Source organism: Tinamus guttatus, unplaced genomic scaffold (genome assembly GCF_059628265.1).
Source record: "Tinamus guttatus ecotype Peru unplaced genomic scaffold, ASM5962826v1 Tinamus_guttatus_pri_ptg000472l, whole genome shotgun sequence".
Classification (NCBI taxonomy): Eukaryota; Metazoa; Chordata; class Aves; order Tinamiformes; family Tinamidae; genus Tinamus; species Tinamus guttatus.
The window spans coordinates 7,203,376-7,215,783 of NW_028289006.1; the positions used below are offsets into that span (position 1 = coordinate 7,203,376).

The 12,408-nt window shown below is 37.8% G+C and overlaps 1 protein-coding gene across 5 annotated transcripts in view; it reads left to right on the plus strand.

The window, feature by feature from the left end:
- The window catches only part of ATP2B1 (ATPase plasma membrane Ca2+ transporting 1), a 61,687-nt gene extending 51,297 nt beyond the window's left edge, over positions 1 to 10,390 (plus strand). For 3 of the 5 annotated variants that reach the window (XM_088532912.1, XM_088532911.1, XM_088532913.1), the window contains exons 18-22: positions 107 to 318; positions 2,192 to 2,299; positions 4,199 to 4,381; positions 4,695 to 4,781; positions 8,767 to 10,390. In XM_088532912.1, coding sequence (XP_088389038.1) covers positions 107 to 318; positions 2,192 to 2,299; positions 4,199 to 4,381; positions 4,695 to 4,781; positions 8,767 to 9,078 — 902 coding nt within the window. In that variant the 3' untranslated portion in view covers positions 9,079 to 10,390. Of the gene's footprint in view, positions 1 to 106; positions 319 to 2,191; positions 2,300 to 4,198; positions 4,382 to 4,694; positions 4,849 to 8,766 lie in introns of all 5 variants that reach the window. The other 2 variants (XM_088532915.1, XM_088532914.1) reach the window with 2 other exon arrangements.
- Positions 10,391 to 12,408: the final 2,018 nt, after the last annotated feature.

Here is a 12,408-nt window from a genome sequence, read left to right on the forward strand (position 1 = left end):
CAGCTTTATAATATTATGACAATAGCTATGATAGAGATGTCTGTTCTGTCCATGTGTGTATAAAGTCTTATCGGTTGAGCTGCTAATAAATGTCTCCTATACACAGGTGAGAAAATTTTTGATATCGATAGTGGAAGAAATGCACCTCTCCATGCTCCTCCTTCAGAGCACTATACCATTGTATTTAATACCTTTGTGATGATGCAGCTTTTTAATGAAATTAATGCCCGAAAAATTCATGGTGAAAGAAATGTTTTTGAAGGCATCTTTAACAATGCAATCTTCTGTACAATTGTTCTGGGCACGTTTGTTGTGCAGGTAAGTAACTGAAGGGCTGGGGGGAGGCAGATGGGGGACTGTGCTTCGTGTGCTGCTGTGCTTGCTTACCCTCCAAATGCTAACCCACCTAGCACTGCGTGTGGCACTGCTGTAATGGGAAAAAGGCTTCAATGTCAAACACTAGAAATAGCTCAGAAGTGCTGCTTGATACGGCTTGCTGATCAGGCCTCTTTTGCACATCACTAGAACTGAGGTGTGGAAATACTTGTTTTACCTTTATAAATCTCCAGTCTCTGTTTGATCTCACCGTTGTAGTCTTAGCAGAGAGTGTAGTGAAGGTGCCTGCTCCTCTGTAGTCAGGACTGCTGTCCATAGCCTTTGCCTGTGCATCTGAACAAAGGCCAACTTTAAATGGAACTGTAGAAAACTCACATTGAATAACTTATCTCTATTAGTGAGAATAGAAACACAATTCAACTTTAGAAATTCAAGCTTAAGTATCGATTTTGTCTTTCAGAGATAAATGTTTTCTATATAGATGCTGCTGTGCCTTAGTGCTTGTTTTGATATGAATAACCCCTGGTAGCTGGGGACCATCTATTGTTGTAGATAAGAAGATTTGTAAGAGCTAGTTATTTAACTCAATATTTATTAACAAGATGCATTATTTGAAATTGATCAATTTAACATACTGATGTTTACAAATACCAAGTCAAATCTGCATCTAAGGACATGAGGTAGCTTTGCCTTCTGACTGGCCTTAATGTTTAGCATAATCATGCAACAAAATAACAATAAAAGTATATTGCATTTTTTTACAGAACTTTTCCCATTTTGACTTAAGAGTTATTCTAGGTTTAGGAAGATATAGCCCAATCTTAAGTCTCTTAAAATTTGGAATTCCATGAAGTTAACTATAAAGGTCTTAACAGTTCAAGTTCTTTGCTTCATGTAAAGTTAGTTCACCTTCTTATTCTCCCAATTTTAGTTTGCTTTAGACTACACTCTCAAAGTCACTATTACTTTTAGGGTTCCATATATAGCAGACTGTTAGTGTGCAACAAAACCAGTATGCAGAAATTGATCCTGATTGCAACTAGGTTCGTGTTGACTGAATGCCTTTCCAACTGCATAACTCTTTTGAGTTGCTTGAAATGACTTATTCTGATTTTAAAATAATACATTTTGGGGCTTTCCAGCTCATAGACATCCTACTTAATAATGGTCAGTGTTGTCTCATTTTACACTTGGCCTGCTACTTGAATTGCTGATTCTTCAGGGCACAGACTTCCATGCATATAACTCCTATGCAGTGGGATACCTTGCTCATTGAGGCCTGTTCAGCTTCTTGTAATAAATAGAAGCTTATTTGATTTACTATGAGATTTATTTTTCACCCTAAGTCTTGTCATGTAAGCAGTCATGAGCATGGCATGTACAGTCTTGCATTTAACACTGACAGAATGTTCTTGTTGGCTCTTTCAGAAATGTTTCTCTTGTGGAGCTAAGATTTGTTAACAGGAGAAGTTTATTACTTAACTGGGTTCTGAGATTGGCGTTTGTATGATGACTAATCATTGTAAATATGTAACATCAAATACATCTTGTGAGTGTCAGATGAATGAAAAGTGCAAGCATGAAGAATGGTGGCCAGCAGTTTTTTTCTGAACATAACATGTGAAGAGTAACTTTAATGATTCTTGAAATACTGAAAAGCAAGAGAATATTATTTAGTTTAAAAAGTATCTTGACCTGCTGAGGCAATAGATGGTAAGGTTCATAAGATGGAAAGCTATATAAATTTTAGTGGAATTCTGTCTATAGTGATGTTGAAGCATGAAGGAATTTTCTAGTGAAAGGTCATGGATTCATAAGTTATGTTATATGTTGACTATGATGCTCCTCTTCACAGATAATTATTGTGCAATTTGGTGGGAAGCCTTTTAGTTGCTCAGAACTCTCGATTGAACAGTGGCTGTGGTCCATTTTCCTGGGCATGGGAACACTACTCTGGGGCCAGGTAAACCAGGATTTTCAAAATGCCAATTTATACTTGCCTTGGTATGTTTGCATTTTCCCTGCAGTGTATTTTATCAGTCCTCAAAGCCTCTTCTTTCAGGTGGATCGTATGTGTATATGGAATTTATACATATATAAATACTGTTTAATCTAATTTAGTAAAATTTTTAGTTGGATATTCCTTATTCTGACTTTGTTGATTAGTTATGTTTTGTAACTGGATGCTGTGGTTGGCATACATTTAGTAACTTTTAACTAGAAGCAGCTGTAGTTACCTCTTAAATATGAAATTATATTTTTAGCCAAGTACTAGAATAACTTCTATATAAATACAGATGTGATTAAGATGCTAATATTTAAATATACTAGTATATTTCTTGAAGATTAGAATTGCTTATACTTGATGGGTTTTTTGAATTTTTATTTAAGCTTCCTTAAGCACTAGCAAAAAGTGCAGCAAAATTCTGCATTTTTTTTCTTCACTATCATAATTATGAAATAATTAGAAACTTCGTCAAACCATTAGACAATTGTAGTTTGATTTTTCATTATCATTGCATGCACCACAGTGCTCATAAGCTGCCACCTTATTTGTGCAAAACATTAGAGTTACTTAGTTTTTCATTATTTAATGGTATGTATATCTATACTTTTCATATATCATGGAGAGGTTTCCACTCTGACTTATTCTGTTCCTTTTCCTCTCTTCCATCTTGTGAAGAAGGTTTCAGTTTTCAACATGAAACTGTCAGAGTAACTTTTAGTTGCAAATACGCACATGCATGCATATTGGAACAGTGAGCATAAGCTTTTTAGGAGTAAGGTTCTCTGGAAAATAAATTATTTAAAGAAATCAAATAGAGTTATTCTGATGAGGCTTCTTAAAGGTAGCTCTGAAGAAGAATCGAGATGACTTAAAACACCTTTGACCCAAAGTGTCTTGCAAAACTGCGCTGATGTAGTTCATGCTGCTTCACCATCTGATTAAGGTGGAAGAGCTTTTTGTTTTCTGAGAATAGGATAAACTTGGTTGTCCTTTCTTGGGGTGCTGTTGCCATGGGAGCTTGGAGCATTCGCTGTAGCAATTCCAGCCTAAAGGGCAGTTTCTCTTGTTTTTGGACAGTTGGACAGTCCCTTTTCCTCTGCAGCTGCTGAAAGAGCCTTCTAGGTTTGTGAGGCACAAGGCAAGCAGCCTTGGAACCGAACCAAATCTGCTAGACGGCACACAGCAAAAAATGAATCTCCTTAACTACGTAGTTCACCAGGATAGCCCTGAAGGTGGAGATGAAAAAGGAAGCTGGAATGACCATATAGCTTGTTTAGTTTGGGCTAGATGAATGAATATCCAACAAGTAGCAAATCAGTGGTGTGGGATGATAGTTCTGGAAGCATCGCTCCTCTAGCAAAGGGATTGATACCTTCCAGGTGACAAAAGAATGTGCATCCATTTTGTGTTTCTGAATTAGCTGCAGCTACTTCTAACGAAATGCTGTAGTTCTCAATTAAGGGACAGGTCCCTTTTCAAACTGGTTCTGAAGGCTCTGTAGTAACTATCTAGTAGTGCTACTAGGCACAGTCTATAGTATTAATGACTCTTCTAGCTTTGACTCCTTCCTCGTGTAGTCAAGTAATCCCACAGTAGAATTTTTGTGTGCCTAGTAAGTATTATTTAGGTTTGTAATCAAAATTTAACTTCATACTACTGTTGAGATGGTAAGGAAATTCCCAGCTTTGCAGCTATTTGACTGAAGTGATTGCTCTGTGTTAATGCACTCATTTTTATCATTTGTCTTTAAACTTTACTAGTGATGAACAAGATATTTTGTTAAACCTAAAGTCTGGTATTCTATTTATTAAGTTAAAGAAAAAAATCCTGATTCCTATTTTTATTCACTATTAGTTGATTTCAACAATTCCAACCAGCCGTCTGAAATTCCTTAAAGAAGCTGGTCATGGAACACAAAAGGAAGAGATTCCCGAAGAAGAACTAGCAGAAGATGTAGAGGAGATTGATCATGCTGAGAGAGAACTACGTCGTGGTCAGATCTTGTGGTTTAGGGGCCTGAACAGGATACAAACTCAGGTATGGTCTTGGAAAAGGTAGGACACAGTGGCTGTTCTGAGGGAAATTTTTCCTCTCCGTCCCCAATCCCTTGACTAAGATGTCAGTACTAGATCGTGTGGCTGAGACTCTCAAAAAGGGGTATGGATGGATGTATATTCCCTCAGGGTTCTCTGTTTTTCTTCAGCTCTGAATGCAACTCTTGCCTGTGTATCTGCTCTATAAAAAGTGCCTTTTTTTTCTTTACTTTTGTGTGTTATAGATGGGATGGTCCTTTCTCTTGTTCTCTCTCTCTCTTGCTGAGCAAGCTGTCACAATCTCTGATTCCTTGCAGATGGATGTAGTGAATGCTTTCCAGAGTGGAAGTACCATTCAGGGGGCTCTAAGGCGGCAACCCTCCATCGCCAGCCAGCACCATGATGTAACAAATATTTCTACCCCTACACATGTAGTGTTTTCCTCTACTACTGCTTCTACTACTGTGGGGTGTGAGTGTGTGTTCCTAAAGTGCATGAAATTAACATTTCCTAATTCACATACCTAACGTTTCTCATTTTCTCCTTAGTATTTAAAAATCATCGTTCAGGCTTTTCATAAAGCTTTGACACAAAGTGGAGTCCTCAAGACTTTTTTTCTTAGAGGGCTGAGAACAGGTGGAACAGTTGCAACAAAAGACTTTCATATGAAAGCTGTGAGCCTGCGCATCCTGTGCCTTCATCCATTCATGTGCAGAGGGATTTTTAAGAGAAAAACAGGAAAACTGTTGTAAATTTTCGAGTATATGCCTCTTAGGATGACTTATGTTAAATAAGTTGAATACTCGATAATCATGACACTAGGCCAAGAAAATTAGGTATCGCGCACTACAGTACACAGGTGGTACTTCAGAAGGTAAAATAAGTAGGTGGAAAAAACAAATGATATTATAAAAAATGAATGTACCTAGGACATGGAGCACTAAACACATTTTCTTTGTAGCCCATAAAGAAGTTCTGAATCTCTGCCTTTGTTGAATTTCTTTTACTAAATAACACAGCTTTCTCAACATCAGGATTCAGGTGGCGAATCAAGGCTTCTTAAATGTGTACAGGCAGAAGAAACATAATCAGCTAATATAAAAAGAAAAAAAGGCTTAAGCATTAAGTGGCGAAACTCGCATCCAGATTTGAATGATATCTTTTTCCTCTCTAGGTTCTTCTGGCAGCAGTTCATAAGCCATCAGTGAGAATGAAGTTTTTGTCTCAACTTAATGCTATCCTCTTTATATTGTGCTCCAAGTGGCATTTCGGTTTCAGCCTTCATTTCTGTAGAGGATAGAGATTTAATTAACTCATGTATGTAGGCTTAAGTTCTGGGATCTGAAAATGTAGAACAAGTTATAGATATTAATGTCAGTATTCAATTATTGCTGAAATAATTTTCCATCCTAATTGCATTACATCCTATACATTACATGTTTAACCTCCTTCTCTAACTTCCTAGAGGCTGGTTAAATATTTTTTTCTAAAATAATTGTCCCTTGTGGGAAGACTGCTTGCTTTTTTTTTCCCCCCACCTCTCTCCAACCCCCTTTAAAACTTTCAGATTGCTGGATGGATGAAGATCCTTAATTTCAGGAGCTGTCTTAAAGAAAAGTCCTCTTCTGACAACTTAATTTTGGCTTGGCTAAAATAGGTGCTTGTACAAGCTCACACGTCTCTTGTTCTCCATTGGCTAAGAAGATATTTCCCTGTCTTGCAGTAGTGTTGAGCGGCTCAGCTCATGGATTTGCCTATCTCAGAAGCACTAAATGAAAAGTAGATTTAACAGTAAGGATGGGCAGGACTGTATCTCCTACTTAAAAATGCTGATGAGTAACCTGTATCCCTAAATATGCTCAAGAACGTTAATTAAGCATTCCACTTTGGCTTGATCTACAGATCAACTTTATGTCATGCTGACATTTGAACAAAATCTAAGGGGCACTGCAATGTGTCTTTGTTTCAAAAGACCAGTTTAGATAAAACACTGCAATAACAGGGCTTTATTTTTCCTCTCCCCATTAAGGAGCACTGCCTATTGCTAGGCCAGCCAGGAGACCAGCTTTTGATAACTAACATGTATTAAGGAGAAGCAGATGTATGATCTCATTGTGGCTCTCTTTCAGAGAGTTGTTCAGATGTTCCTGGGAAGTCAGGTTGCAACCCTGAAGCAGCCATCTGGCTAGGCGTTTTTGGAGTGCTTATTGCATTCCTTGCTATTCTGGTGCTAATATGAGGAAGGCCTGGTGACAGCATAAATTACAGATAATAAATTGTCTTGTTTGCTCTTCACTTATCCAATTTATTTAGTTACCTCTCTACCAAGTCTGATAGTCTTGAGAAGTTGGAAATAAAGCCTTTAAGACACCAACTTTTCCCTTTCAAGTGTAATTACAAATGCTGATAGTCTGATTTCTGCCTTCATGGCCGGACTCCTCCTGAGTCTTGTGTTCATGCAAGTGTTCTGTGTCACGATCCAAACCATTTGTTTAGGATGCAGTCTGCATATGAATCAAGGCTTTAATGTGGAGATGCCTGTATTCCTGTGATAATTCCAGCTGTCCAGTTCCGCCAAGTTTTTTCTCTGTTACCACTCGTGATAAAACCATCTGGAAGCAAGGGAAAACTAGTCTCATGAGCCAGTCATGCTCCGTTTTACCACATTACAGTAGGACAACCCTACTTATTTTAATGTCAGTGGGACCCAGCTATATATTTGTAGTATAAAAATATGGATTTGTGTCACTTCTGAGCACCCTGCTTTTGTTGGAAGTGCCCTCGAAGGGGTAGGGGAATTCCCGCTATTTTGGTTCGAAGTTGATATTCAAGAATGCCATCAGAATCTGAGGCATACGCAAGCACTGTACATTAGAACAAACTTGCTGGTGTGCTGCTTTGGGGGTATCCCCCATTTACAGTGAGGAAGATTGGTATATCTCAGCTTTTGAGGTTCTGCTTGACCTTCCAGCTTCATTTCTTCACTTGGAAGTCCATTTATACTTGCTTACAACGGAATTCAGTGCATCCTGTTTGGAAGTGCTGCTCATGGGGATACTTCTGTCAGCTTGAAATAAATTGCCTTGAATATGCTAAAAATCTCTTTAAATGACTTACTGCTTTTGTAACAGTAAGAAGTTTTCTATTTATTCTAGATTTTCTGCCCACTTCTGCTTATACCGCAGGAACTTTTAGATTCAAACTATACCTTCTTAGAGAATTCAGGTTACTTAAAAGTTGAGTTTTCTAGTGACGTTGAGAATTGAGTAGGATGGTACAAGAAGGGAAAGTGTATCCTAGTGAAAGTGTTAGACGGAGAGGGGTTATCGACTCCTGTCTAACGTTGCTTGCTCTGTGAAGGTTCTTGAATGAATCCTCAATACCTGTTGTTGGTCAGGGACTTGTGTGGGGCCTGGGGGGAGAAAGGGGGCAGTGAGCAGGTGGTTTCAAAACTCCAATTTGAAAAGCTTAAATCAATATCAACCTGGACAGGCATTGTTAGCAAAGTAAAGTTGTATTGCTTTTATTCTATCTAACCTCATTCCAAAACATTTAGTTAAAAATGTTGTAACTTTTTTTTTTTTTTGAGTGGAATAAATAAAAAAAAAAGGTAGTTAAACAATGAAAATATTTGAAATCTTCCAAGATAGGATATTTGTTCATTAACTCAATATAAATTAAAAATGTAGTTAAACTAAGCCTGACAATCTTTCATACTCTGCGCTGGTTCCTTCAACCTTGCAACTTGTCATGGCCATATATGAAGTGTATGGTACACTGTGCAATTTCCTGGTTCTGGTATTAAACTTGCAGGCCATTACTCAGCGGGAAGCTTTCTCTAGTATGGTAAATGGATATATACTCGAATATTTACAGCTGTTGTAGCAGGATCCTTTTTTTGCATGACACTTTGTCTAGTCATTGTGCCATTCGGCTTACACTTGCTTGGCTTTTTCATAGTCAGTTGACATCCTAATTCCTAGCATGAGATTTAGTAACCCTTTTATCTTCTAACTTATTTTCAGCCTTTTCCCCGCTCAGTATTAAAAAAAAAGAAATCACTTGTGAAAAAGTAGATTCCAAAAACGTTGGCCTCACTTTTGAAAAATGCTTAAGTCCACGCTAAATAACTGAATAATTTTAGTGCCATATCTGAATTTTTAGGCCCTTCAGCTTTTTGCAGTTCTCTCACACTTTTTATTCCTACTGTGTAGATTGGCAGTGCTCTACTGAAATGCTCTTCATTTTTACAGTTATTGCAAGTTCCACTGCATCACATACAATTCGATTCACTCATGTCTAGCTGTTTGTGGATTCAAACTCATAAGAACCATGTCATTACCAGTAAGCCTGCAGCATTGTAACGGTCCCCTTTTTTGTTGTTTCCAGATCCGAGTGGTGAATGCATTTCGTAGCTCCTTGTACGAGGGGTTAGAGAAACCTGAGACACGAAGTTCAATTCACAATTTTATGACGCATCCCGAGTTTAGAATAGAAGATTCCGAGCCTCATATTCCCCTTATTGACGATACCGATGCTGAAGATGATGCTCCAACGAAACGCAACTCTACTCCCCCACCCTCTCCCAATAAAAATAACAATGCGGTTGACAGTGGAATTCACCTTACAACAGACATGAACAAGTCTGCTACCTCTTCATCCCCAGGGAGCCCGCTACATAGTTTGGAAACATCACTCTGATTGTAAGCTGAATGTTAACACACTAGCTGCATTGTAAAGAAATTGAAACTGGGTCTCTTCACACATTATGATGGACAAGATGATACTCTTGTCTTGGACTTCAACAGAAGACACACTTGTACGAATGTAGATTTATTTTTTTAAAAAAAAGCTTTCTGCCAGACTGGAGGGTGCTTTTCTGGGGATGGGAGTAATAATGAACTCTGACAGATAAACAGTAACTCAGCATAAGTGACCTGTGGATCATCTGTTGTACTTAAGAATGGTCCTGAACAGTGTGTTAGCAGAGCTTTAGTTTATCTTGATCCTTTTGTGAGGGGAAGGCTGGGAAGGGCAAGGTGGCCCTGGATCATTGAATTGATACTTTAATTTCTGCTGTTGGCTGTTAATAATTTGGATTATTTATGTTTATAAATGATACAGATCTGTTTACAAGGTTTGTAGATACTTTTTTGTTCCTGTTCATAGATGGGAAGCTTCCTTATAAATGATGCAGAGAAAAAAAAAAAAAACAAAAAAAACACAAAAACAAAAACCACAAAAACAAACAAAAAAATAGTCCTTCAAATACTGCTGTATTTTCAGGAAAAGGGTGTTTCTATTGAAACTGTACTAAATTTTGCCTGCAATTTACCTTGTTAAATATTGTAGATAAATTGCTAATATTAATAGCCAAATAGATAACACTAATGCTTTGTAAAAACATGAGCAGTGGTGTTCTAATGAAGTTATGGCCTCTGTCCTAATTAGTTTCTTAAATACATTTACTACTTAATGGTTTTGAAACAACTGTTTAATTTTTAAAAAATTTTGAGAAACTTACTAAATAACTTTTGTTCAGAACTTAGTAGGATTGTTTAATGCAGGACATCAATATGTGATGGAACTTGCTTGAAATATTTGTTATCTCGGGCAAAATGGATTAAATCAAAATACATCAGAATCTTAGTCCTTTGTTTTTGTCTAAACATGTTAGTTTAGTGCTGTCTTGGTGAACTGTGAGTGGAACTGTGATTTTTTTTTCTAATCTATAGAATCCTTCATGCAGCATGAGGGCTGTTGGCATTTTGAAAGGTTGTTAGTGGATAGCATACATGTTCTCCTTTTTGTTTTTGAAACTTGTTTGTAAACATGAATAAATCTGCCCTTTTGTTAAAATAAAATTGCAGCAATGGTTTCTTACAGATTTTTTCTTTTTTTCTCAGCTCCTTCACTGGAAACACTGAAAAATGTTTTGTAATTGCTGGTTAACTTTAAATTGTAATTTCAAGATGGTAACAGCCCCATTAAAACAGTACTTTGGTAAACCAAATCATGGTAGCTGCCTCATGGAATGAATGTACGCTAGGCCATGCAGGAGTCTTTCCTGAGCCAAAAGGATGCTCCTCATGAGCCAATAGTTCTGGCTGCAATTCTGATTTTTTGCTGTGAGTAGTGCCTACTGAGTTTCCCTTACTTGAGTGGTAAGGGGCATATAAGTTGACTGAGGTGAGGCCAGTAAAGTATGTATGTGTATATACATATTTTTACATTCTTCAGATGATGAATATTTCTGTGTACCAAAAATGACCTGTTAGCAATTGACCGAAAAGCTACGGTCTGTCTCAACTGTAATGTTAAAACTGCTAAGGATGGGACAGTACTCGATCAGCGTTTCCCACTGTTCCCTAGATCTAGCAGAACAACAACAGCCTTGGGGATGAGGTGTGCTCTTCTCCGACTGTCTGTGTGTGCCTAACACAGTGAGAGAATCCTTTGGAGCATAGGGAGCACTATGGAGATTCCTTAATTGGTGCTTTGAAGGAGAGCAGGAATGAAGGGGTAGTGAGGGAGGGAGGAGGTAACACTGGAGCAAACTGGAAATGAGGAGGCTGGGAAGACAAGCTCAAGCAAGTCCTTGCTTTGTGGTGGGATAAACACATGCTTGGGGTTTGTCTGTTAGTGGGTCATGTTCAGCCTGTAGCAACTGTATCCCACTGTCAACCATTCCTGAATTCAGTCTTTTCTATTGCACCTAACTCAATGCACTGAATTCTAGAAAGGAGTTTTGCACTTGACACTTGTTATACTGTAAGTTTTCCCATTCTAGCATTTCCTTAATTCAGAATTCTTACCTAGAGTATATGTGTGCAGGTAGGGGGAAACCTTTCTTGTGGGCACTGTTTTCTCTCCCTCCCTGCTATAGAAGTTGCAGATAGGCTTTGGCTTAAAATGAGGAAGGGTTCATTACTTACAGGAAGTATGCCTCTACGTGAGAAAGTTTAATTCATCACAAACCTCATTTGGAGGTTTAATTTTTCCCTTTCTACTAGCTATGATCATGATTGCATTATATGTTTATTTTCTGGGGGGCAGGAATAAATTATACACATAGGCTTTTGTGGAGGCTGGGAGGAGGATGTAGGCTTTGTACATCCGTGATCCCTCTTGATCCTGCTAACAACAGTGTTCTCTTCTTACAGGAAGTGGAACCTAAATAAGGAACACTTGTTTAAAAGGAGATGTTTTCTTTGTGATCTCAAGAAATCATAACATGTTGCCTAGATTATGAAATGGTTATCACTCAGCTAATGAGGCCTTCATTGCCTTTCTGGTTGTAAGGTTGACTTGTCTTTCTTGTTGTAACTGAAATAAATAAATGTGCTGTTCATCTCAGTCTGTATGGGGACTGAAATTCTTGAATGTCAGTACAGTACTGATTGAAATGCATGCTAATTCTTTAAAATAGTTCTTGCTACAGTGACTGTAAGTTAATTTCCTTTCAAGGTGGAAAGGTGCATGGTATTATAATCATGCAATAGGAACTTTTAATATAAATTTTAATTATTTTTTTAACATAAATTAAGTTCTAGGCTGAATTCCATTTGAACTGTGGCTTATAACTCAATATCTTGGAAACAGGATGTCTAATGTTATGGTAATTTTATATAAGACAGCAAATCTTTGAACACCTAATCTTGGTTTCAGGGAAGGGGTGAAAAGTTGAAAGGACTCATTCTTTTCTGCATTGATCTTAACAGGAAGAGGAAAATGAAATCATGGAATAGTCTGAAGACAGTAATGGAAAGATGCATTAATGCCAAACCAAAGGGTAAATACAGGGGCTGTAGCAACTGTGAGCAGCCTTAAATTGATGAAATGACACTCGGGCCTTTTTTAGAATAATGGCATTTTATGTAGTGCATGTGTTAAAAGTAAGCAAACAAAAATCTAATATTCATGGAAGGATAACCCCTGTATGGCTACCTTTATCGGGAACCTGTTGCAGGAGCCTCCTAAATTCTGCTTCTGCTGGTAGTGCCGGCGTCTGCCGAGTCCCAGAGGGATCTA